Source organism: Carassius gibelio, chromosome B21 (assembly GCF_023724105.1).
Source record: "Carassius gibelio isolate Cgi1373 ecotype wild population from Czech Republic chromosome B21, carGib1.2-hapl.c, whole genome shotgun sequence".
NCBI lineage: Eukaryota > Metazoa > Chordata > Actinopteri > Cypriniformes > Cyprinidae > Carassius > Carassius gibelio.
This window is the reverse complement of record NC_068416.1, coordinates 24,732,303-24,754,359: the sequence shown is the minus strand read 5'-3', so window position 1 is coordinate 24,754,359 and position 22,057 is coordinate 24,732,303. Positions and strand designations below refer to the sequence as shown.

The following is a 22,057-nucleotide window of genomic DNA, read 5'->3' as shown; positions in this document are numbered from 1 at the left end:
ACTTCGGTAACTGTCATAACGGAACTACTTAACCTGTCGAATGGATTTGGGCGTGTAGCTCGCCCTGTAGTAGAGGGACTACTTACAACCTATTCAGGTTGTCTCAAAATGACAAAAATACATAAAGCACCGTACAAACTAGACAATAAAATAATGTCTGAATAAATTATAAAATTATATTTTTAATATCTAGATATATTCCTTCGCGGATTTTAAGCTTAAGGACAAAAGTTTAACGTTTAATCAAATTCCGTTATTTTATTAAATTCGATGTGATGTCTTGACCTAAAGAAATATTCTCACCTCTCACACGTCAACTTAACAACTGAATCAGACATCACTACATATACAGCTCTGTTATAATATTCAGCTAAAATATTGACAACACGTATCATTTAAAGTATACTGAATAGAAAACGTTATCAAGAAATCAGCATCTGATCAAATAATGCATTTGTACTTTATTTTCTTCCCCCTGGCAACCCTGTCAAAACAAAAGGGCGGGTTATCGATTTGCTAACCAATAGTCGACGTCTACATGAAAACCGGCAGCCAATGAGCGCTGGGAATTTTGGGCGGACTATTTGAACGCTACATCTTCGAGCGATCCTATTGGTCCGTAAGACTGTCAATATCTTACAACACAGAACGCTTTCAAACTACGCTTGCATGTTTTAATAGACGAAATATTTAAAACAGACGATAAGATATTATAAAATACACTAGATTAAATATAGAAATTATAACAGCAGCCATTTTAAATCGCATAAAACTATCTAAACAGAGAGACTTACGTTTTCTACGTGACAGGCCCAGGGGGAGGAGCTACATTCAACATCAACAAAAGGAAAGAGAAGCAGAGAAAACAGACGAGAGATTCTCGGATATACAAACACAATATGTCCTTTTGACATCCCTGGTAATGTACCTTTAATAACCTTCTATAAAATATTAGTTTCCTTTTAAAATGTCTATGCAGATGAATGGTCACCGTTTTAATGTTATGGTCGTATTTTTGTATTATGTTTTTTAAATGGGCTTGATTTTTGGCTTCGCTTGTATTTGTAGACTAACGTTAGAATTTGACTTGAAGTAATCTGTAGATTTCCGTTCGACTTTAACGGTATTTTAAGAAATTTTATCGATCATTTGTGCATGTCACTAATGCAAATGATAGATTTATTTGACTAGAATGACCGAATCCCTTGTTACCGTTGGTGCTCTTTAATGTTTAACGTTACTCTCTCTAAGCCAACGGTACATTTGCAATTTGAAATTAATTTCCGTATAAATGCGAGTCGAGCCGATAGATCAGTTTGTTTCAGCTCCAGATTTGTTATACTGTAACACACAAATAGGTCATATATAATTTAATGTCGAAAACAAACTGTACAGTAGATTTAAACCCCTCCCCTCCAGTCGAGGTATTTTCCAGCTAAAGAATCAACTAGACGACATCCAATTTCGATCCAGTTTTAGCCTCATTATTTAGGTCAACGCGTTTTAAAAAAGTAAAATTCACATTTATTTGTCCATCTCAGTCGGAATGGATCGAGTTTATTTGTTTGGATGTCCTGTAGGAAGGCGTTAACCAGCGAAACCCGACACCGAGGCTCAGCTGAGAGAAGGGGGCTGGGCGAAACCTTGACCCACCGCCCTGTGTGAACGGAATTGACTTAACTTTTCTTTTTTTATGCCTTTTAAAGGTGTTTTGACGACTTGAAACACAAAGTGAAAATATGGAGGCATTCAGACTGATGAAGGAACTGAAGAGCAATATGGACCAAGAGGTTCAGTATCTGCCAAAGGAAACCGGACTCAGTTTGATTGAATCCACACAAGAGGTAAACCAGTTTTACAAACCCCAGTGAAAATACATTTATAGACTCTATTTTAAAACATCAATGACAGTTATGGAAATTTTCATTTTATTGCTGTACATTGCATACTTTACAAATACTTTTTTGTGATCTTTTACTCAAAGCGTCCGACAAATATCAGTTTTAAACTTGTTACTCATTTCTCCTCATCCACACAGAACGGTAATGGGGTTTCAGCCAAATGTCGAGATTCCCGAGTGGAAGATCTCTGGAGCTTGACCAGTTTCTTCGGTTACAGCACTCAGACCTTTGTACTAGCCGTTAACCTGCTGGACAGGTTTATAGCTATGATGAAGGTAACCAGTTAAGTTATAGGTCAATTCAAATGCTTAACATATTAAAATGTGTTATGACTGACCACTTTTATGTTGCTTAAAGGTTCAGCCCAAGTATCTGGCCTGCATCAGCATCGGTTGCCTTCACATCGCCGCCCGAGTGACCGAAGAAGAGTGCAATGTTTCATCCAGCCATGAGCTCATTCGGATCAGCCAGTGCAAGTTCACCGTCTCAGACCTCAGCCGAATGGAGAAGATCATTTCAGAGAAGCTCAACTTCCAGTTAAAAGCCGTCACAGCCTTAACCTTCCTGCATTTGTACCACGCCATTGCACTTTCGCACACGTCCAACAGGTGAGAACGGCTGGCATTATCAAACTTCAGACTCTGAGCCAGATAAACTATATTAACATGCAGACTGACAATGGAAACTTTGACTTGTAAAGGTTGATAAACCGAGCTGGCAAGTGCACTTTGCTGTATGTGGGTCACAGTGAAACTAGGAGATTATCTTCTGACTAGATTTGTTAAATTATATAAGATTGGCTAACAAAATCTCTCTAATGCACCAATTCTTTTTCTCCTCAGAAAAGACGTACTGAATCTTGACAAACTTGAAGCCCAGCTGAAAGCCTGCCTATGCAGAATCATTTTCTCCAAAGCAAAAGTAAGAAAGAACAACTTAAACAGTGATTCTTGAAGTAAGTTACATAGAAGTTTGAATTCTGATGAACTCTCTTTTTGTTTTTTAGCCTTCGGTGCTCGCTTTGTCGCTCTTGATGCTTGAAATCGAGGCCTTACAGTCTGCAGACCTGCTAGAAATCGCCCAGCGCATACAAACACACTTAAAGGTAAAAATTCATAAGTATGTCAACCTTTTTAAACAGAGTATCAATAAAACTTTTTAAAAGTGAAGAAAAGAAGTTGAATGTCACAGACAGCTCTGTTTGGTTTAAAGACAAGTAGTTTAATCAGGCAATTTGTAGACAAAAATATACCTTTAGTTTCAGCTGCACTTAAACATCTATGGAGTAGGAAGAATCTAAAGCTCTTAACCCAGTCCTGTTGCCAGCAGGCTATTGGTTTACTGCGGTCCAAAATGAGGCTGGCTCTCTGCCCTGTCCTTATGTAAGCTGGTGTCTAATGCAGCCGCGTCTGTTTGCAGATCTCCAAGGCTGACCTGGCGCGCTGGCGAGGTCTGGTAGGTCAATGTATGAGGGAATACTCCTCTCCAGAATGTGCCAAACCTGACCACAAGAAACTGGTGTGGATCGTCTCGAGGAGGACGGCGCAGAACCTGCACAGCAGCTACCGCAGCGTCCCCGAGCTGCCAACCATCCCGGAGGGTGCATGGGACGAGAGCGAGAGGTAAACACAGCACACCTGGGGAAGAACACAGGCATCAGGATCTCACACTCATACTAAACAGTCAATAGAGGCAGAAATTAAAGGAATATTCGGGGTTAAATTTACACTTTAAGCTTTAATTAACACAGAAAATTATTTAGACTCATCACTAAAAATTAAATATTTCTTAAAATTATTTCAATTTAAATTATTAAAATGGAAATAAAAAGCTAAACAAAACTAAACTACGCTTTAAAATGATAATAAAAACAGAAAATGTAAAAGCTAATTCAAAATAATAAATTCTAGAATAGTATGTACATGTAAACAATACTAAAAAACCTAGAATATTATTTTATAAACTATTTACTCAAATTAAAATGAAAACTAAATATAACAATTCAAAACCGTTAATACTATTATATGTTAAATAATAGTACTCCACAATGGAACTATTCTTTCATGAGGAACTAACCAGTCACATTATATTCCAACATTATAGTGATTTATATTTTCATATTCTACTGATAACGGTTTTAAAATATCAGGAAATAACAGAAAGCCTAAAATATCAGGAAAAAGCCACACACAAATTTGGAATTATTTATGGAAAGTACGCCTGTCAATTTTCCATCACAACTTCTGGTTTCAGTTCTATCACATGACAGGACTTAAATAATGGCGTTTTACTGACACACACCACTTACGTTACAACCTCATCAGCACAGGCTGAAGTTCTTTCTAAACGCCCCACCTATTAGGTGTCCATACAGGGTTACTTAACTACTAATACTCCGTCACATCTTAGCAACCGACCCGAGAGCGTTTTTCTCACCAGTAGCAATAAGTCATTCGTGAGGCTCACCAACAGAGCTGATTACAAGCTGAAAATCCAGACAGGACGTACTGTTTTGAGATGGCTAATGGCTTAGATATGCATACACGCCAAACTAAGTGCAGCAGTGGAATGTGGCTAGTGAATAATGACTGTTTACTAACAGGTTGTGCTGCGTCATCTGTGAGTAAGAGAAGGGCGTGCGAGGTGGGGTCGGTTTGACAAAGTACAAAACAAGATCTGACATTTGACTTTTTTTCTTTTACCTTATGACAGTAATATTCCAGGTGAACCGCATACACGATTTCAGCAGAGCTTCATTAGCACAGATAATAATTTAGATTTTAGTTTGTGGACAAAAACCTAATATATACTAAAAGACGATACTAAACCTAACTATAAAAAAAAACTAATCTAAAATGATTAAAAATGTATTTTGTTATTGGAAATGACGCTGAAAGAAATATTAGAATTTTAAGTAATAATAAAAAAAATTAACATCAAAAGAAATATAAAAAAACTTAAATAAGTTAAAGTTATTAACTGTTGACTAACTGATTACTAATAAGTTTACGGACTTAAATGGCCATATATAAATTTACAAAAAAAAAACAGGTTTAAGTTCTAAAATGACAAACTGAAATACAATTTAAAAAAATTGAATACAAATGTTTATGTACAAAAATAAGTTAATAGAAATTAAAAAAATACTAATAAAAGAAAAACAAAATGACTAAAACAACCCAAATCTGAAATTAAACAAAATATAAAAATAAAAACCCATTCATAAAATTAATATTACTATAATAGTATATAAATAATAAAATACAATGTTATTTTATGAATTTTGGTTAAATGTTTAAATAAATGAGAGCTCATCTGACTGTTTGTTTCTTCTTTTCCGACAGTGAGGATTCAAGCGAAGACCTGAGCTCCGGGGAAGAAAGTCTGAGCAGTTCGCTGGGTAGTGACGCCGAGGGACCCTACTTCCCCCAAAACTTCCGCTGCCGTGCCCACAGACAGTAAACCACATGCCAAGGAGCACAACCACCAATGAAGATGTGACTTCCTCGTCATCTTCCAAGATGATGTCTCAGACCTCTCCTGGCTGGAAACCTAAAGTTGCACAGCGAGGTGCCATTGTGCCTGGGTTCAACGAAACCTCAGAGTCCAAAATATCAGAATTGTATTTTAAAACTCTTCTTTTATGGCTACAGAAAGCCAGTCCAAATACTGTAAACATCTCTCTTGATTACTCGTGTTAAGCTAAAGGAGAAATACTTCAGCACTGCAAAACACTGGCAGCTAAAAACATAAAAAAAATGAAAAAAAGATGTAGCCGTAGCATATATAGTAGTTGGTGCATGTTCGGATTTGTCAGCATTCCAAGCAAATCAATATGACATATCCAAGGTACACTAGACTGTTAGAGAACAACTTAAGACTTGTACTTTGGTGCTTTGCACAGTTTTGTATTATGATTGTAAGCGTGTGACAGTGGGAAAGCTGCGTGCCTGCAGAACTCTGAGGTCAAACAGTCAGAGATTTACTGTGGTGCGCATGGTGTTCGCAGAAAAACAGTGGATTGTTTATTTTTCGTGTATGTGAGTGTGATGTTATTAACCTACTTGCCAACTTAGTTTAAGTTTCACTTTAGCCGATGTATGAAGACAAATACTGTACGTTGAAAAAAGCCTAAAAAACCTTATTCAATATAAAAAAAAAACTGTAAATTTGTATAATGTAAAAAAAAAAAAATGCATATACGTTCTCAAACTTGTAGATATTAACTTATTTATTGTTAATTGTATATATAAAAATCACAATAAAAAAAGCTATTTTGAAATTCACTCACTCCTGTTTTGCTAAGTCTGGTTTTCCTGAATCAGTTCTGTGTTCCTAAGAGCCTCAACTATCTCTCACACACACACACACACAGCAAATGGCAAACAGACAGCAGATGTTGTAAATCGCCTCGGCGCCGCAGGATATTTTACACAGCAACAGTAAGACAAAGCTGTGGCTTTATCACGCAAGAGCCTTTCGTTAACTACGTCACGATGTTATCAGCTGATTTACACACTTACAAACAACCAGTGCATGATGCAACTCCACCCAGTGTAATGCCATTTCAGTTTCCCCAAAAACAGGAACTGATTCTTGTGAGAAACCAACAACCAGTGCATGTCTAGTCAGTCAAAAGCTGGAAACAATCTTTCTGTTCCCTTGAAGAAACAGGTGGGGAACATGCCATAAAAATACCACAGGATCAGTTTCATTACACACAATGCACTACATACTGATGAAATTCTGAATGAGAACACTTGAAAAACCAAACAGCAAGCATTTGAAGATGTTTCAGATCTGAAACTGAAAGCCATAAACAACAATCGAGATATCCATAATGCCTCGGTTTTCCTCTATAGACATTATAATAAGTTTTGTTAACGCACACATCAAGTGAGAAAAGCAAGCTGACATCAGCTATGCTGAAGACCACAAGCACGCTCTAATTGGTTCAAACAGTAAGCATTTGCTATTCATTACAAACGCACAAATATTTGTGCAGTTCCTCACACACTCTCTCAGTACTGGCTCGAGTTTCTCGCTCAAACACATCCTGCCTCTGTACAGTACCCAAACATTTGACACCACACAAAAAGTAGGTCACTTGCCTTCCTTCCAGCATTCCTTGTTTTCGGAGGCGGATCTTTAGAAGCCCATCCGAGATTTCTTCTTTGGCTGGGAGGCCTGAGAGAGGCTTCTGAATTGGGGAACTCTCTTGGAAGACAAGGAACGATGAGATGGAGAAGAAAGGTGAACCCCAGGTGAAGGATATCCACCATCCGGTGCAGAGTCCTGAGTCGACATTTGGGATGTGGGAAGGGAACTAAGGTAAAACTCCTTGCGCCTTTTCGATTGGACAGATGTTGGCCGTGTGGAGGGGAGCGACGCAGGAGGGCCCAAATCCATCCCTGCTGTAACACTAGGGGTTCTAGAGGTCGGTCGTTCATCCTAAAAGTAAAGATGGACAATGTATCAAAAGTGCGGTTTTAAAAAATTGCAACCATCTGTTGCCAGTACACACATGACATTACGAATACAGTATTTGGTTTATACATCAAGATGAAATGGAGCAAAAACATCTTCCACAAAAAGTCATACCCAGGCATGTTTTTGCTTATTCATGAAAATGGCACAAAATAGGATCCAGATTAAACGAGCTCAAACACAAACCAAGGCTGCATTTATTTGATCAAAAATGCAGTAAAAACAGTAATATTGTGAAATATTATTACCCTTTTAAATAACCATTTTCTATATTAATATATTGTAAAATGTAATTTATTCCTGTGATCAAAGCTGAATTTTCAGCATCATTCCTCCAGTCTTCAGTGTCACATGATCCTTCAGAAATCATTCTAATATACTGATTTGCTGCTCAAGAAACATTTCTGATTATCAATATTGAAAACAGTTGTGCTGCATTTTATCTATTTCTAAATAAAAATCTCTTTGAGATTACAATTGTCCTTATATTTGATCAATTTAATGCATTATTGTTGAATAATAGTATTAGGCTAATTCCTTTAAAGATCTTACTGACATTTTTAACAAATGGACACAATACAATTTATTAGTTAATGTCATTAAACCAGCATAAAATCTATGACGGTAACCCTGATTCAAGAGAATCATTTTGATTGAGCAGTTTTTAAAATGTATTATTTATTTTTTCCCAAGTGACAAATGATCGGTTACAGGTATCAGCACAAGTAGCTATAAATGATAATTTATCAGTATCGGCTTTAAAATTCAATATTAAGGAATCCTCACCTGAATGGAAGATTGAGATTTTGACGGAGATGTCGAAAGGTTTTGATCAGGCCTTGGAGGAGACTTTCTAGGAGATCTAGATTTGTCTGCAGTCGACTGTTCATTTAAAAACCGTCTCAATATGACGGGGCTCTTTCTGTGAATCTCAGGTCTGGCTCTCCATTCCTCCATGTCAGAAACTTGCGAGTTCGAGTTCTCCAAAGTCTCGTCATCCGATCCCGGACCTTCACTCTCCACCGATGACAAACCAGACAGATTCTCTTGGTAACTCACAGACGAGGTGAAGCTTCCAGAAAGTGAGGTGCGATTGCGAGCTTTGGCCTGCTTCTGTCTCCGACGTTTTCGACGGAGAGCAGCCATTTTCATGTCCCGGTTCAAGCCCAGCTTCTCCTCCCACCAGTTTGTCCACTGGCCCTCCCACGACGCAGCCAACCGCTGGCTCACATCGTCAGGCCAGTCATCGGGATCTACAGGATCGGGAACCGGCGTAACGTTCAGGTGAGGGAGGTAAGTGACCCCATGCAAGAGCATCTCCTTCTTCCTCATGACCTCTTGAAGGTCTTTCCTCAGTCTCATCAACTGATCTTTCTTTAGTTTATTCAGCTTTTTGTCCATCGTGCCCTTTAAATCATCCGTCCTGACCCGTTGAAATTTAAGGTGCCGCTTTTTGGCCTTTTTAAAAAGGGGCTTAAACCATTTGCTCCAGACAGCTTGGAGATCTGGATCCTTACTTGGGTTGGGCGGTCTGGTGGAACAAGTTGGGTTATTCCCAATCAATGGTTCTTTCCTGATATTTTCATTGGCATCCAAAGGATTTAAGTCATCATTATCAACATTGTCAATAACTTCCAAATGCCAGTGCACCGCATGCCGTCCCTCAGTATCTGAGTAACTCTGAACAGATTGGTCATCAATTTCGGCGTGGGACTGTATATTCTCGCTTTCTCCAGTTTCTACTGTAGGTTGCACACTGACAGATTGTTCTGGTGCGTCATTACTGCTTGCGGTCTGATCGGTGTGCAACTTCAGCGTTTGGTAAAAGAGGTCTCCGGTTTCTGTAAGCTGGAAAACCGTCAGGAAGTCCTTCTTCTGTACAGCTGTGAAACCTGAGGAAGAATGTGAAAGCAGCACATTAGACTGATAATCACGGCACCCAATGATAGAGCAGGGCTGTTTGAAGGTTGCTGTGATTTAATTAAGTTTCAGAGTGAAGCGGCGTGTATGCATATCTAATCACTGAAGTGTTTTCAGTTTCTCAGAGAGGCTCCATCACACAAACTCAATCTCTGCATCTGCTGAGAGTTTTGGTCACACATAACATGCATAACACAACATACGCCAAACATCATCTCCATACTTGAACTTGAGTGCTGTGAACAAACAAGAGGTTTTAAGGTTTACACCAAAATAAAAGCTTGATGATGCAACATAAAAAAATATATAATATTTGTTTTATTTAATAGTAATCTTGGTATACAATTGACAAAATAGTTGGCCAAATTGTGCTGTAGTTATTTAAACACATTTTTTTAAAATGCAATCTTGTCAGAAAATTGGCCACATTGTGCAGTCATGTAATAAAAGTTAATCTGGGTCTTTTCTTTGCACATTTTACTGTGATCACATGACAACCTCAGCTAGATTTAAGCGGTGTTACCATCAGTTTGCTTGATGGAAAAGCTTAGCAATCTTACTTTACCCAAAGTCTCGTTCAATACACTGGCGATTAGCCTAATTTACAAACTACAGTCATATGAATTACTCTACTTATGTTTTCGTCAACTCTTTAATTAAGCAATGAATGCAATATAGGTTGTTTGCTTTGACCGACAATTATTTCAGAGTAAATAGTTCATTCTAGTCCAAAATGCTGAAATGGTTGTAAAAGCATCCTGACCTGCAGCAGACGCGTTCAGTCTCTTCTGAGCGAGGTGTCTCTCGTGGGGTAGCAGACGGTTTAGGTGGCTCAGACTCTCTTTGGGACTTGAAAGCTTTAGAATGGATCCCCGAGTCTGACAGACGTGCTCTCTCCCGCCTGAGTGACATAAAATTAACATGCAGTCATTTAGAAAAAAAGCTTTATCCAAAGATGCAGCAAAACTTATAAAACGAAAAGAACAGTTTAAATGCACAGTTCATTTACATTACAAAATTGCAAAAGTAAAGCAGCAGAACCAATCTTTGAACCAATGCAATTCAACTTGCATACCACTATTACTTGCTTTGCATAAACATAATTGTTTTCCAGTGCTACAGCTGGTGCACATTTCCAGGTAACATACAAACTAACAGGCTGCTGATGATGCACTGTAATTGGCTTTGAATGAAAGCATCTTCTAAATACTTAATAGCACAAATTATGACGAGTAACCAAAGGAAACTGTTGCTCATACAGTGAACTCCTCACCCGTGTACTGCAGTAACATGAGTTCCTGTGACCTCTGAGCACCCAGCAGCAGTTTGCACGTTTGCCTCGGGGTCTGTGCTGGCAAATCACAAGCAAACATCGGTGGAGACTCCATCATATGATCCCATTTCAGCATGGGGATAGCGGGAACCCGTTCATCCATGATGTAGGTGGAAAACTGCAGACAAGGAAGTGCTTTATTTCTCTTCCACTGAACAGTGAAGGCATCAGATACCAGTCACGGTCTTAAAATATGAAGAGCTTATTTGCAAAAACAGATAAATAAACAAATGTATGTTTTTGTGTTTTGTGTTATTTAGCTGTATTTTAAGTTGTGTTTTAATCTAATCAAAATAACCCAACTGCAGTTTGATAGAGATTAATTGGAATGCACAATGAAAAAACATTGTTTTATAAAAACACAATTATCCATTTTTGCAGATTAACTCTTCAAAAGTTTTTTTTAATTGAAATTAACTGAAATGAATACTTCTATTGAGCAAGGGCACATTAAAGTGATCAAAAGAGACATTAAAAGACAATGTGACAAAATAATTCTATTTCAAGTAAATACAGATTTCTACTCAAAGAATCATGGCTTCCACAAAAATTAAGCTGTTTTCAAAATTGATGATAAAAGTTGCCTGAATTTCTGAAAGATCATGTGACACTGAAGAAGACTGGAGTAATGAAGCTGAAAATACAGCTTCAATCACAGGGATAAATTACATTTTAAAATATATTGAAAAAGATAACAGTTAATTTAAATTGTAATAATATTTCACAATATTACTGATTTTACTGTATTTTTAAACAAATAAATGCAGTAAGAGACCTTTCAAAAACAGGATACAATGGCACTTAATGATAACTCTATTCATATACCATAGTATTAAATGTACACAAAGCTAGTTCACAGACTACCACAGAAATACCATGGAAGTACCAAGGTGCTTTTTGTGGTCAAGATCACACTGATACAATACATTCAATAAGGAAATGTTCCACAGCATTAAAGACCAATCTCTTATCACTAATAACATTTCCTGTAAAGACAAAAAAGGTTCAGCGTTGTGTGTGTTGGATTCTGTTCTGGAGGACTGCCTGGAAGAACCACAGGGTGAGCCACAGCTGCCACTCCTTCAGGCTAGTATCCGACTCAAACCCTCAGAGGTGATGTGATGTGATGTGATGTATGACGTGTTTACCTGGGTATTGATGAGGTGGTGATGGGCGTGGCTTCTACTCAGGTATTTGGTGAGTATCACTCGCTCTCCCGACATACAAGCTGCTGTCCTTCCGATCCTGAACAACGTGTGATTACAATCAGCACTCTGCACAGAGGAAGTGATGGGGATTAATAATAAACTGAGAACCACATAAAGAGAAGAACAACAACGTGAAACAAAGAATACTTAATACCGTAATGGCACAAAAAGGAGTAAATTCAGCTTAAAGACCTTTCTTCACCAAATACATGTTACACTTAATTTCTTAGGGACTTAAAATACTTATATTTTAAATACTGTAAACATGATAATAAATTATTATTATTACTATTATTTAATTATCATCATTAATATCGTATTAATAAGAATATTAATTAGATAAGAAAATGGATAATAGTATTTTATAATTGTATTTAATTTATTATTAAATCCTGTTATTCTGAACAATATTATTTAATAAAATACAATAAGATTTAATATTAAATCCCATCATTAATAACAATTATACAACAATAGTATGAACAAAAATAATCTGATTAGTTATTAAATCCTACTACAATGAACAATAAGACTTAATACAAATGTGGTAACAAGACTTAAAAAAAAATAATAGTATTGTTTTTATTAAATCATTGTTAAATAACATTTATTAATTTAATATAACAATTATAACAGGGTGATTTTAATATTATATGTACATTATCATAGTATTAAGCAGCCTCTCTTCACCTGTCCCTTCTCATCCAACCAGCCAATCACGGACATTTTACATTTATCCAGAGACTTGCTAATGAGGAATATTTATGAAGCCAATATTACTCTATATACAATGGTGAATTAAAGGCATAAGCATGATTAGTATGCAAACCAGTGCAGAAGTGCAGACAAGATGAGAAAGAGAACAAGACTTTATTTTAAATGTGAGTTACAGTAAGTACCTTTGTCAATGGTTGTGGTTTGTAAGTGTTCACAGAAGAGTGTGTCTTCAGCTGTACAATATTTATTTTGTCTCAGTAACATCCACTTTTGATTGTGGAATTAATCATTCATGAGTGATAAACACTACAAGGTATAATATGCAATAAACTGTACATTTTTACCACTGATTGCACTTGTTGGTTAGACTATCAAAATGAAAAAAAGTGCACAGCGCACTCTGATAAGGTGCTAAATGTTTATGGACTCATTTCTAAATAGGATATCCATAACCAGGTTTGATTCAATATAATAGGCGTGGCTTTACCCGAATGTCTGTAAGCTCCGCCCCCGTTCTGTCAGCGTACACCATGACTCTCGGGTGACAGGAGAACTCACACCATCGCCATGGTGACTTAGCATTGAAGTACAGGTTGGAATCTTCTTCACGGAACTTCTGCAATCTGAAAAAACAGAATGTCATAAACCTCTGGAAGGCTCTCACACACACACACACACACACCATGTGCTGCAGCTTGCATCAGCTCAGAGGACAGACATATTAACCCGCAAGTGGAAACTGAAGCTTTGATGTAGGATTTGTGGTTGAGATGAATGCAATATGGAAACAAATTTAAATGTATTACATGTTGCAATAAACAACTTCCGGTGGTTTTTGTGTTTATGCCAAACACATTTCACAAATGCTCTGCAGTTCATTTTATAATCTTAAGAATTTTTGTGTTTAAAGGTGAAATTTTAACTTTGTTATAAATGGACTGGGTTTGTCCTGTTTGAAAAAGTACCAGTAAAACATCCTAACAGCTTGAAATACAAATCATGCACTAGTTTCAATGTCTTCTGAAGCCAGGTGATAAACAATCTTTTTTTGCTGGCAGCCATATCACCCTGGAACACAAGACCGGTGTCCCACTGAAGCTAAGCAGGGCTGAGCCTGGTCAGTACCTGGATGGGAGACCTCCGGAGAAAACTAGGTTGCTGCTGGAAGAGGTGCTAGTGAGGCCCACCCTGTGGTCTGTGTGGGTCCTAGCGCCATAGTGTAGTGATGGGGACACTATACTGTCAACAAGCACCGTCCTTGGATGAGACGTTAAACCGAGGTCTGTGGTCATTCAAAAAAACCCAGGATGTCTTTCGAAAAGAGTAGAGGTGTGACCTCGGCATCCTGGCTAAATTCACCCATCGTCCTCCGACCATCATGGCCTCCTAACAATCCCCATATCTGCTGATTGGCTTCATCACTCCTCTCCTCCAGTAAGCTGGTGTGTGGTGGGCGTTCTGGCGCACTATGGCTGCCGTCGCATCATCCAGGTGGATGCTGCACACTGCTGGTGGATGAGGAGATACCCCCTGACTATGTAAACGATTTGAGTGCCTAGAAAAGCGCTATATAAATGTAAGGAATTACATTTTTTTTTAGCTAAATGAAATTAAGCTAAAACAAAAACACCAGAAAAAAGAAGTTACAATTAAAGAAAGTAACAAAATGTTACAGCTTGACTGTAAATATTGCCTTGGCAACTAAATTAAAATAAAGTAAACGTAAAAACTAAAAATCTATTCTAATTATAAAATGTATAAAAACTACTACTAATAATAACAATATTTAGTAAATTTGTTAAAAGTATAAATTAAACCTTTTTTTATAAAACTAATAAAAACAACAAAAGCACATAAAATTGATAAAACAAACTAAGATTAAACTTAGAAAACATAAGACTAATTTAATATTTGAACTAATATATAAATAATACTAATAACACTGCTCTGATGTGACCATTGACAGATTAATGTGACCATTAACAGTCAGAGAACCGTGAACATGCAAACGTGTTGTTAACTTCCTGAAATATCAACTTAAAATCTCAGGTGACACTTAAAATATGATATATATCTGAGGTCAAAGGGGTTCAACCAAAAATGTTGTGAATCTCTGAACCATGGCAAAGGGTTTGAAAGTTGAGCAAATGAAGCTATTCTCTCTAAATATGTGGACATAAAAACATCTATTACTGTGCACTTGGGTACTGGACGAACTCAACTAAAGAACATTTTGTAGAGGAAGCAGATATGATACAGATGTTGAGCTTCAAGCACAAGAGAACAGCCAGTGAAGCACATATTGTTCTTAAACACACATACCCTTTTTTGGCAGTCCAAAGATAAGCTGCTCCTCGCTCATTGACCACCGCCAGCTCATTGGGGAAGTGTGGACTGGAGAGGACAAAACACAAGGTTATAACTCGTCACAGGTTTAGCTGCTATTACAAAGCACCAAGGCTAAAATGCATCCTGCAGATCTAGAAAATATCCTAAACCACATTATTGCTTTTCTTAAGACAGCTGAAAGAAACACATTTAAGGTCCACAAAAGCAATAAATATGAGAGCTTTCTGGTCTAGGATACTACACTGAAGGATGCTTTCCATGTTTGTTAGACCTTGAGAATGAAAACAAACCTATCAAGAACAATGTCCAGAATTAGAGCAAGAGACCTTTTGATTTACGGCCTCGAGAAATATATTGTGTGATTTTCATTATATTTCTCTGGATTCTGTGTTTTATGACTTAAAGCAAATTTATCATAAAAAATGGTGCCCAATGAACTAAAACTAACAATGATAATGATGATAATATATCTTGACTATTACATTCCTTCAAAATATTAATATTGTTGTGTTTTAGTACACAATAGTAATTTTTGTGTCATATTCTTCAAGTTATCAATCACAAGACACTGTAAACTGCAGTAATGATGCTGAAAATTCAGCTTTGCATCACAGGAATAAATTACACTATAAAATATTATCAAATAGAAAACTGTAGTAATTTCACAGTTTTACTGCTGTACTGTAAATTTGATCAAATTAATGCAGACTCGGTGAGCAGAAGATTAAACTATATTCAGAATAAAGCACAGCCTCTAGTGCTTCAATTTGGACCATTGTGTCCAGTACATACAGCAAACCAACACAAACACAACTAACTCTGGAGTCAGAAATGCTTAAACTCTTTCAGCACAATAGTTAAATCAAGTCATTTGAATATCAGGCCACTCAGAAAGGCGATGATCATTTGAATAACCGCTAGGGGCATTTTCCAAATCAACTAGACACGGGATCGTGTGAATGATTAATCGACTAGCAGGGAGTCTTCAGGAAGGCCTGAATAATCAGGGACCATGTTTTGAGAAGCACGTGAGATCTTTCTAACACACCTGACGGTGATGCAGGAGAAGCGATCTTTTGTCTGGATGACGTCCATTAACACTGGCTTTGTTTTGTCTCCGACCAACCAAACACCACAGAAATAATCCGAGCGCACAGCCACGTTACCTGCACACAGATGTTTGGATTTTACACTCTTCACATGAAATCCTTTTCAGAAGTGAGTACGGTTTTATTGGTAGTTTCAGACATGTAACCAAAAAATGCATGCAATACTCTTTAGGCTTGTGTTTTGACTCTTCCTCAAAGTTATGGTTTGTTCTCAGCCCATGCATTTCTCAGATCTCACCTACATCCTCCATATTGGCCAAACTGATCTGTCTGACAGCTCCATTCAGATAAAAGACAAGAGGTTGGGAGTCCATGACGAAACTAGGAGGCTTGTCCTCACTGAACTGTTGCACCACCCTGTGGAAATCTGAGGAACGGCAGTAAAGGAAATAATACGAGAGATGCCATCACTTTTCAACATTTCCTAAAGATTCAACAACAAATGGAAGCAAACCTTTTTGAAGCCCTGCAGAAACTAAATGAACACCTTAATATAGAACCTAAAATTAAACTCTAAAAATAAATCTCGGGATATAATGATAATATTTTAAAGAAAGGTCTATGACAGAGCAACCCAGAAAGCCTCAAGAGTTTGTCTAAAACACTAAATATTTACTGTGCAATAAAAACACAATAAGAACTCTTTATATAAGGTGGGACTTTTAATTATAAACAAACCCAAAACACATTCGGAACTCTTATTTGAACATTTATACTTCCCAGGTCAATCAAAAACACGAAGAAGCTAAAACATGCAATAATAGTGAAGTATAATAAAATCAGATGAAAAATTAACTTAAAAAATAGAAATGTAGCCATGGCAGTTAATCTAAAATAGGTTGAAATAAGAGAACCGTGTGTTCAATTATTGAAATATTATCCTTGAATCATAAGGTTTAAGAAATGGTTCATTGTTTGCAAACTGCTCTGGAACCTGAGTAAATTACAGAATTGACATTTTTGGTTCACCTATGCCTTTAAGACCTCTGAAAATGATAAAGTCTCCATAGATCATGCTCCCGGAGCTGCTTCTGTGCACAACAGTGAGCACAAGCCAGGTTCAAGTGATTATTATCTTTTGATTAAAGATGTTTATCTTACAAAAATGCATAGAGCCACTACAGGAGGCCTTTGCTCACCCCTCAGATCGGGTGCTTTTTATTTAACTTCTTCTGGGCTGCTGCACTGCAACACCTGCTGACTACAATGATAAAGCTTGAAAGATCAAAGACAATATAAATTCTGATATCCTGACTGGATTTTTCTGAAAGAAAGGATGCCTCGGGAATGAGTGATACACAGCCTAATCTTCATTTTTGGGTGAACGTACCCTTTAATAAAGTTCACCCTCATGGCAACAAAAACTAAGACATGACAACTACGAAAGAGGATACTGAGTTTGTCCATTGCGTCTCCGCTGGGATAGATCAGACAGCCATCGCTGTACCCCTGGGACTCGTGTAAGGGCACGTATCCCAGAGCGCCCCCTGTGGCGTCCGCACAGAACCGCTGCTGTTCCCGCTGAGACGTCAGCTCCTCGTGGAGGAGCGAGGCCAGGAGAGAAGGAGGAACATCACTCACAACATCACCAACAAGATTGTGCAGATGACGGATCTTCCTCGAGTAACACGCGACCTCACACCTAACAGACAGAAAGCACATCTCAGGTCTGATTTTGATTATTTTTAGGCATTATACAACTAAATGTCACCATTTACATTATTTATTCCTCCAACTTCACCCATTTGATTTTCTGTTTTGTTGTAATTGTAAAACAGTAATATTTGAGTCAGATAAAAATCATACCTTTTATAATTTAAGCCCTTTATGAAGCTGTTGGCCCAGCGCATTGACATAACATCCTGATTGACAAAGAACAGAAGACAACTTTTACAAAACCACTAGAAACATAAAAAAGGGGGGAAAAGGTAAGAAAATGAATTCTGACCACAAACACCACACACATCAAGACTCTCTCACCTTTGACTGTTTCTCTCTGAAAGATAAGTTGTCCTGAAGCAAATGTCCCATTGTGGAGAACGCATCCAAACAGTGATGCTTGTAAAAATACTGCATCTGAAGGGGAAACACAGGAGAAAACTACTATATACAAACATTCCACACACATTGTGAAATAAAAAGTTAATTTAAAAATGACAAAACCCAAAGTTTATTTTTTTATGTATCATTACTTCAACTCACATGCTCTGGAAAATCCATTGGATCTGGAAGAACATCAGATAAGAGTTTGGGATCTTGGAAAGGTTAGAGAAAAGCAAAAAAGCTTATAAAAAAACATAAGAAAAATACACAAATATGCAATTATTTAACATTAAAAAAGTAACAAAATCTTTTTCAGTGTGACATTACAATTGAACATTACCTTTATTTCTGAAGTGTTATTGTTAATGAAAACTAAAACTATTAACTGACAGGAAGCTAAAAATTTTAGAAAATTAAATTTTATAAAAAAACTCATTAAAAACAATTCCAAAGGTTGCAATTACAACTAACTGAATTTAATGTAGAATAAAATACCAAAATCCACAAGACTGAAAAAATTCAGAAATTTTATGAAAATCACATTTCTACAGGTATACATTTTTTATATAAATATACACTTAATTTTGTAATTTGACATGTAGCTCAAATAAAATGAAAACAAAATATTAGATAAAAACAATTTAAATCAAAAATACTGCCTTGGCTTGTAACTAAAACTAAATAGGTTTACATTAAAATACTAAAATCAGCAAAAATAAAAATAAAATACTAAGGCTTACAATAACATACTAAAAACCACTGAGACTGAAAAAAAAGTCATCTAAAAATTATTTTTAAATATAAATTATATTTATACATATATAAACTTCTTAACATAAAAAAATATTTTGTTACTTGATACAAAGCTCAAATAAAATGATATTTTTTTATTATAAATATTAATTACTGTACTAAAAAAAAAGATCACATTACAATGCTAAAATCACAAATTTAACAAAACTCACACACAAAATCTAAAATAAAATCGTAATAGAAATCATCACAACAATACATACAATTAAAATGCACAAAGCCAATTAAAAATATTTTTAAATGCCATAATTTTATACATTAATGCCATTCTCATTACTAAAACAACCCTGGTTTTCTATATTTAAATTCACTTTTGTCAAAGAGTGACTTAAAAATAAAAATGGACAAAATACACAGTCTATATGTTAAATGTAAGTACACAAAGCAAACGCACTACATTAAAGAAAAAACTGCATCTTATATTCTGGGATTTGAAGAAGTTTGATTTCAAATTTGAGCCCATCAAAAGATTAAAACATTTACCTTCAGATGGTTGAAATAAAGGGGTAACCGCTGGTTTGAGCGGCACCCATTCCTCACCACTCAGAGTGTGCTGGGACTCAAACACATGCTGGATCGATGACTGATCACCATCACACTGTAAACACACAATAAACAATACAGGTAAGTCATGAGACACTTTCACAACTACAGGTGCAGAATGGGAAATATAACAAAACTGTAGATGAGAAATACAGTTCTTGAACATTTATGCATCTGTCTTTTTATTTTTATTTTTCTGGTTCAAAATATTTTGCATTAAATGAGCATCATCATTACATAACTGTACTAAAGGAATTATTACAGGACATAAAAAACAAAAATAAAAACCCAAAGGGTGTTTACAAAAAACTACATTTGTTACCCTAGAGCACAAATGCAGTCAAAAGTAGCACGTATATATATAGCAATAGTCAACAATACAATGTATGGGTCGAAATTGATGTAGGTTTTATGAAGATATTTTAAGTAACACCAAATCACAACTTAACGATTTGATTAGTAATATGCATTGCTAAGAACTTCATTTGGACAACTTCAAAAGGCATTTTTCTCACTATATAGATTTTGTTGCACACTCAGATTTTCAAATAACGTTAGTTTCATCTCATCCAAATATTGTTCTATCATAACAAACCACACATTAATGGAAAGCTTATTTATTCAGCTTTCAGATTGTGTAAAAATTCTTATAACTGGTTTAGTGGTCTAGGGTCAAATTTAGATGTTATGTTTGTGCTAAACTTATTCACATCGTATTGTGTGCGCGTTACAAACCCTTATCATTATATCTGTCGTTATCATTATGACGTGTGTCGTCTTACCGGATCCGCATTGACAGCAAACACGCGCTCGTATGAACCCCAGCCTCCATAACTATGTTTCGACTTTACTTCAGGCGGTCCGTCCAGATAAAAGTGTGGGAAAAGCTGTTTGGGAAATTTGTTGTCCATGGCGATGTGTTCCCTCGGCCCTGGAAATCAGACACGCCCGGGCATGTCCTCGTGTGTCCAGGTGTCCACGAGCGCTCTGATGGCTGCCATGATTCAGTCTCGTGAGAATGACATTTTTAAGATCGTAATATGTCGAAAATGCCGTTTTTATAAAGACAAATACTGTAAATATTAGCACGTGTTTTTGGAAAAACGTAGCTGACAAATGACCGCGTGGCCGCTAAAACAACCCGCGTCCGCTGTTCACGCGCATCAGCTGATCAACGACGTGAAGGAAGCCCGCCACCAGACAACCTTTCAAAATAAAAGCACTTTAAACCTTTCAAAATAAAGCTAATACTAATGTAAATGAAGCAATTTTATAAACAAAAAAGTCATTAAAAAAGAACCAAATAAGATTGATGAAATAAGCAAATAAACAAAATATGAATAAAGAAACACGGAAACAAATACATTCATGACAAAAATAAATAAATTAAATTCATTTAAGAATTAATATAAACAAAAATATGAACGATTAATAAAACAAGTCAACAATATATGAATAAATGAAACAAACAAATGAATAAATAAACAAATAAATTCATGACAAAAATAAATTATATAATGTAAAAAAATATAACAAACAAAAATATGAGCAAATAATTAAATAAATAACATTAAAAAGGAAACAAACAAACAAAACATAACGTTTCAGCAAATCAAATTGTGAATTTAGCAATATTTCGTGGGCCTATTATAGATTTAGTTTTTAGGTCATTTGTGTTTATGGACTAAAACCTATATATTTAAGCAGCGCCCCCACATGTACATCTCTGTACATCACACCTGTTTATTGGTTCTCAGCTTATTTACAGGTGATTCTAAATAAATTAGAATGTCGTGGAAAAGTTCATTTATTTCAGTAATTCATTTATTTCAGCAATTCAACTCAACTGTGAAACTCGTGTATTAAATAAATTAAATGCACACAGACTTAAGTAGCTTAAGTATTTGGCTCTTTTAAATGTGATGATTTGGCTCACATTTAACAAAAACCAACCAATTCACGATCTCAACAAAATAATTATAATATGGTAGCAGGCCAATCAGCTACACACCTGCACCTGCTGGGGTCAAGGCATCAAGAGTCACCACACACAGACGTGTTAAGAAATTTGCTGAACCACAGACAACATCAGAGTCGTCTTCCCTGGGCTAAGGAGAAGAATGACTGTTGCTCAGTGGTCCAAAATCCTATTTTCAGATGAGAGCAAGTGTTGTATTTCATTTGGAAACCGAGGTCCTAGAGTCTGGAGGAAGGGTGGAGAAGCTCATAGCCCAAGTTGCTCAAAGTCCAGTGTTAAATTTCAAAAGTCTGTGATGATTTGGGGTGCAGTGTCATCTGCTGGTGTTGGTCCATAGTGTGTTTTGAAAACCAAGGTCACTGCACCCATAAACTACTGTGTGCATTGAATTTATTTAATACACAAGTTCACAATTTGAGTTGAATTACTGAAATAAATGAACTTTTCCACGACATTCTACTTTGAGATGCACCTGTACATGTTCTTAGCATAAAACGTTTTTTGTTTCTAATGCTTTCACTTTTAATAAGAAAACCAATTTCACCAAAACACAAATAGTGGTGTGGAATATTGTGATGTTTTCATCAGCTGTTTGGACTCTCATTCTGACGGCACCCATTCACTGCAGTACATCCATTGGTAATAATGCTACATTT

The 22,057-nt window shown here is 36.4% G+C and overlaps 2 protein-coding genes across 3 annotated transcripts; one reads left to right on the top strand and one right to left on the bottom strand.

Annotated features, from left to right (window-relative positions):
• Positions 1–765: 765 nt before the first annotated feature.
• ccng2 (cyclin G2) lies at positions 766–6,187 on the top strand. The gene is made up of 8 exons (XM_052587662.1): positions 766–919; positions 1,707–1,844; positions 2,039–2,176; positions 2,259–2,509; positions 2,744–2,822; positions 2,908–3,006; positions 3,321–3,523; positions 5,246–6,187. Exons 2-8 carry the CDS (start codon positions 1,740–1,742, stop codon positions 5,361–5,363), a joined length of 993 nt encoding a protein of 330 aa, XP_052443622.1. The 5' UTR covers positions 766–919; positions 1,707–1,739; the 3' UTR covers positions 5,364–6,187.
• taf1c (TATA-box binding protein associated factor, RNA polymerase I subunit C) lies at positions 3,102–20,636 on the bottom strand. Of its 2 annotated transcripts, none has more exons than XM_052587658.1 (16): positions 20,206–20,636; positions 19,364–19,478; positions 18,227–18,279; positions 18,005–18,100; positions 17,831–17,886; positions 17,419–17,666; positions 16,263–16,391; positions 15,964–16,081; positions 14,889–14,960; positions 13,054–13,189; positions 11,790–11,915; positions 10,582–10,759; positions 10,072–10,209; positions 8,175–9,280; positions 7,013–7,352; positions 3,102–3,538 (listed from the first exon to the last, which is right to left on the bottom strand). In XM_052587658.1, exons 1-15 carry the CDS (start codon positions 20,332–20,334, stop codon positions 7,050–7,052), a joined length of 3,003 nt encoding a protein of 1,000 aa, XP_052443618.1. In that variant the 5' UTR covers positions 20,335–20,636; the 3' UTR covers positions 3,102–3,538; positions 7,013–7,049. The 2 variants fall into 2 exon arrangements, with proteins under 2 accessions (XP_052443618.1, XP_052443619.1); XM_052587659.1 differs by having other exon boundaries at positions 18,227–18,249; positions 20,206–20,633.
• Between the last annotated feature and the right edge of the window lie 1,421 nt (positions 20,637–22,057).

Coding starts and splice junctions, on each gene's coding strand:
- ccng2 (XM_052587662.1), top strand. CDS start 1,740: ATGGAGGCATTCAGACTGATGAAGGAACTGAAGAGCAATATGGACCAA. Junction 1,845..2,038: donor TGATTGAATCCACACAAGAG/GTAAACCAGTTT, acceptor TCATCCACACAG/AACGGTAATGGGGTTTCAGC. Junction 2,823..2,907: donor TCATTTTCTCCAAAGCAAAA/GTAAGAAAGAAC, acceptor TTTGTTTTTTAG/CCTTCGGTGCTCGCTTTGTC.
- taf1c (XM_052587658.1), bottom strand. CDS start 20,334: ATGGACAACAAATTTCCCAAACAGCTTTTCCCACACTTTTATCTGGAC. Junction 17,887..18,004: donor TCAGAGAGAAACAGTCAAAG/GTGAGAGAGTCT, acceptor TTTGTCAATCAG/GATGTTATGTCAATGCGCTG. Junction 9,281..10,071: donor ACTGAACGCGTCTGCTGCAG/GTCAGGATGCTT, acceptor ATTCTTCCTCAG/GTTTCACAGCTGTACAGAAG.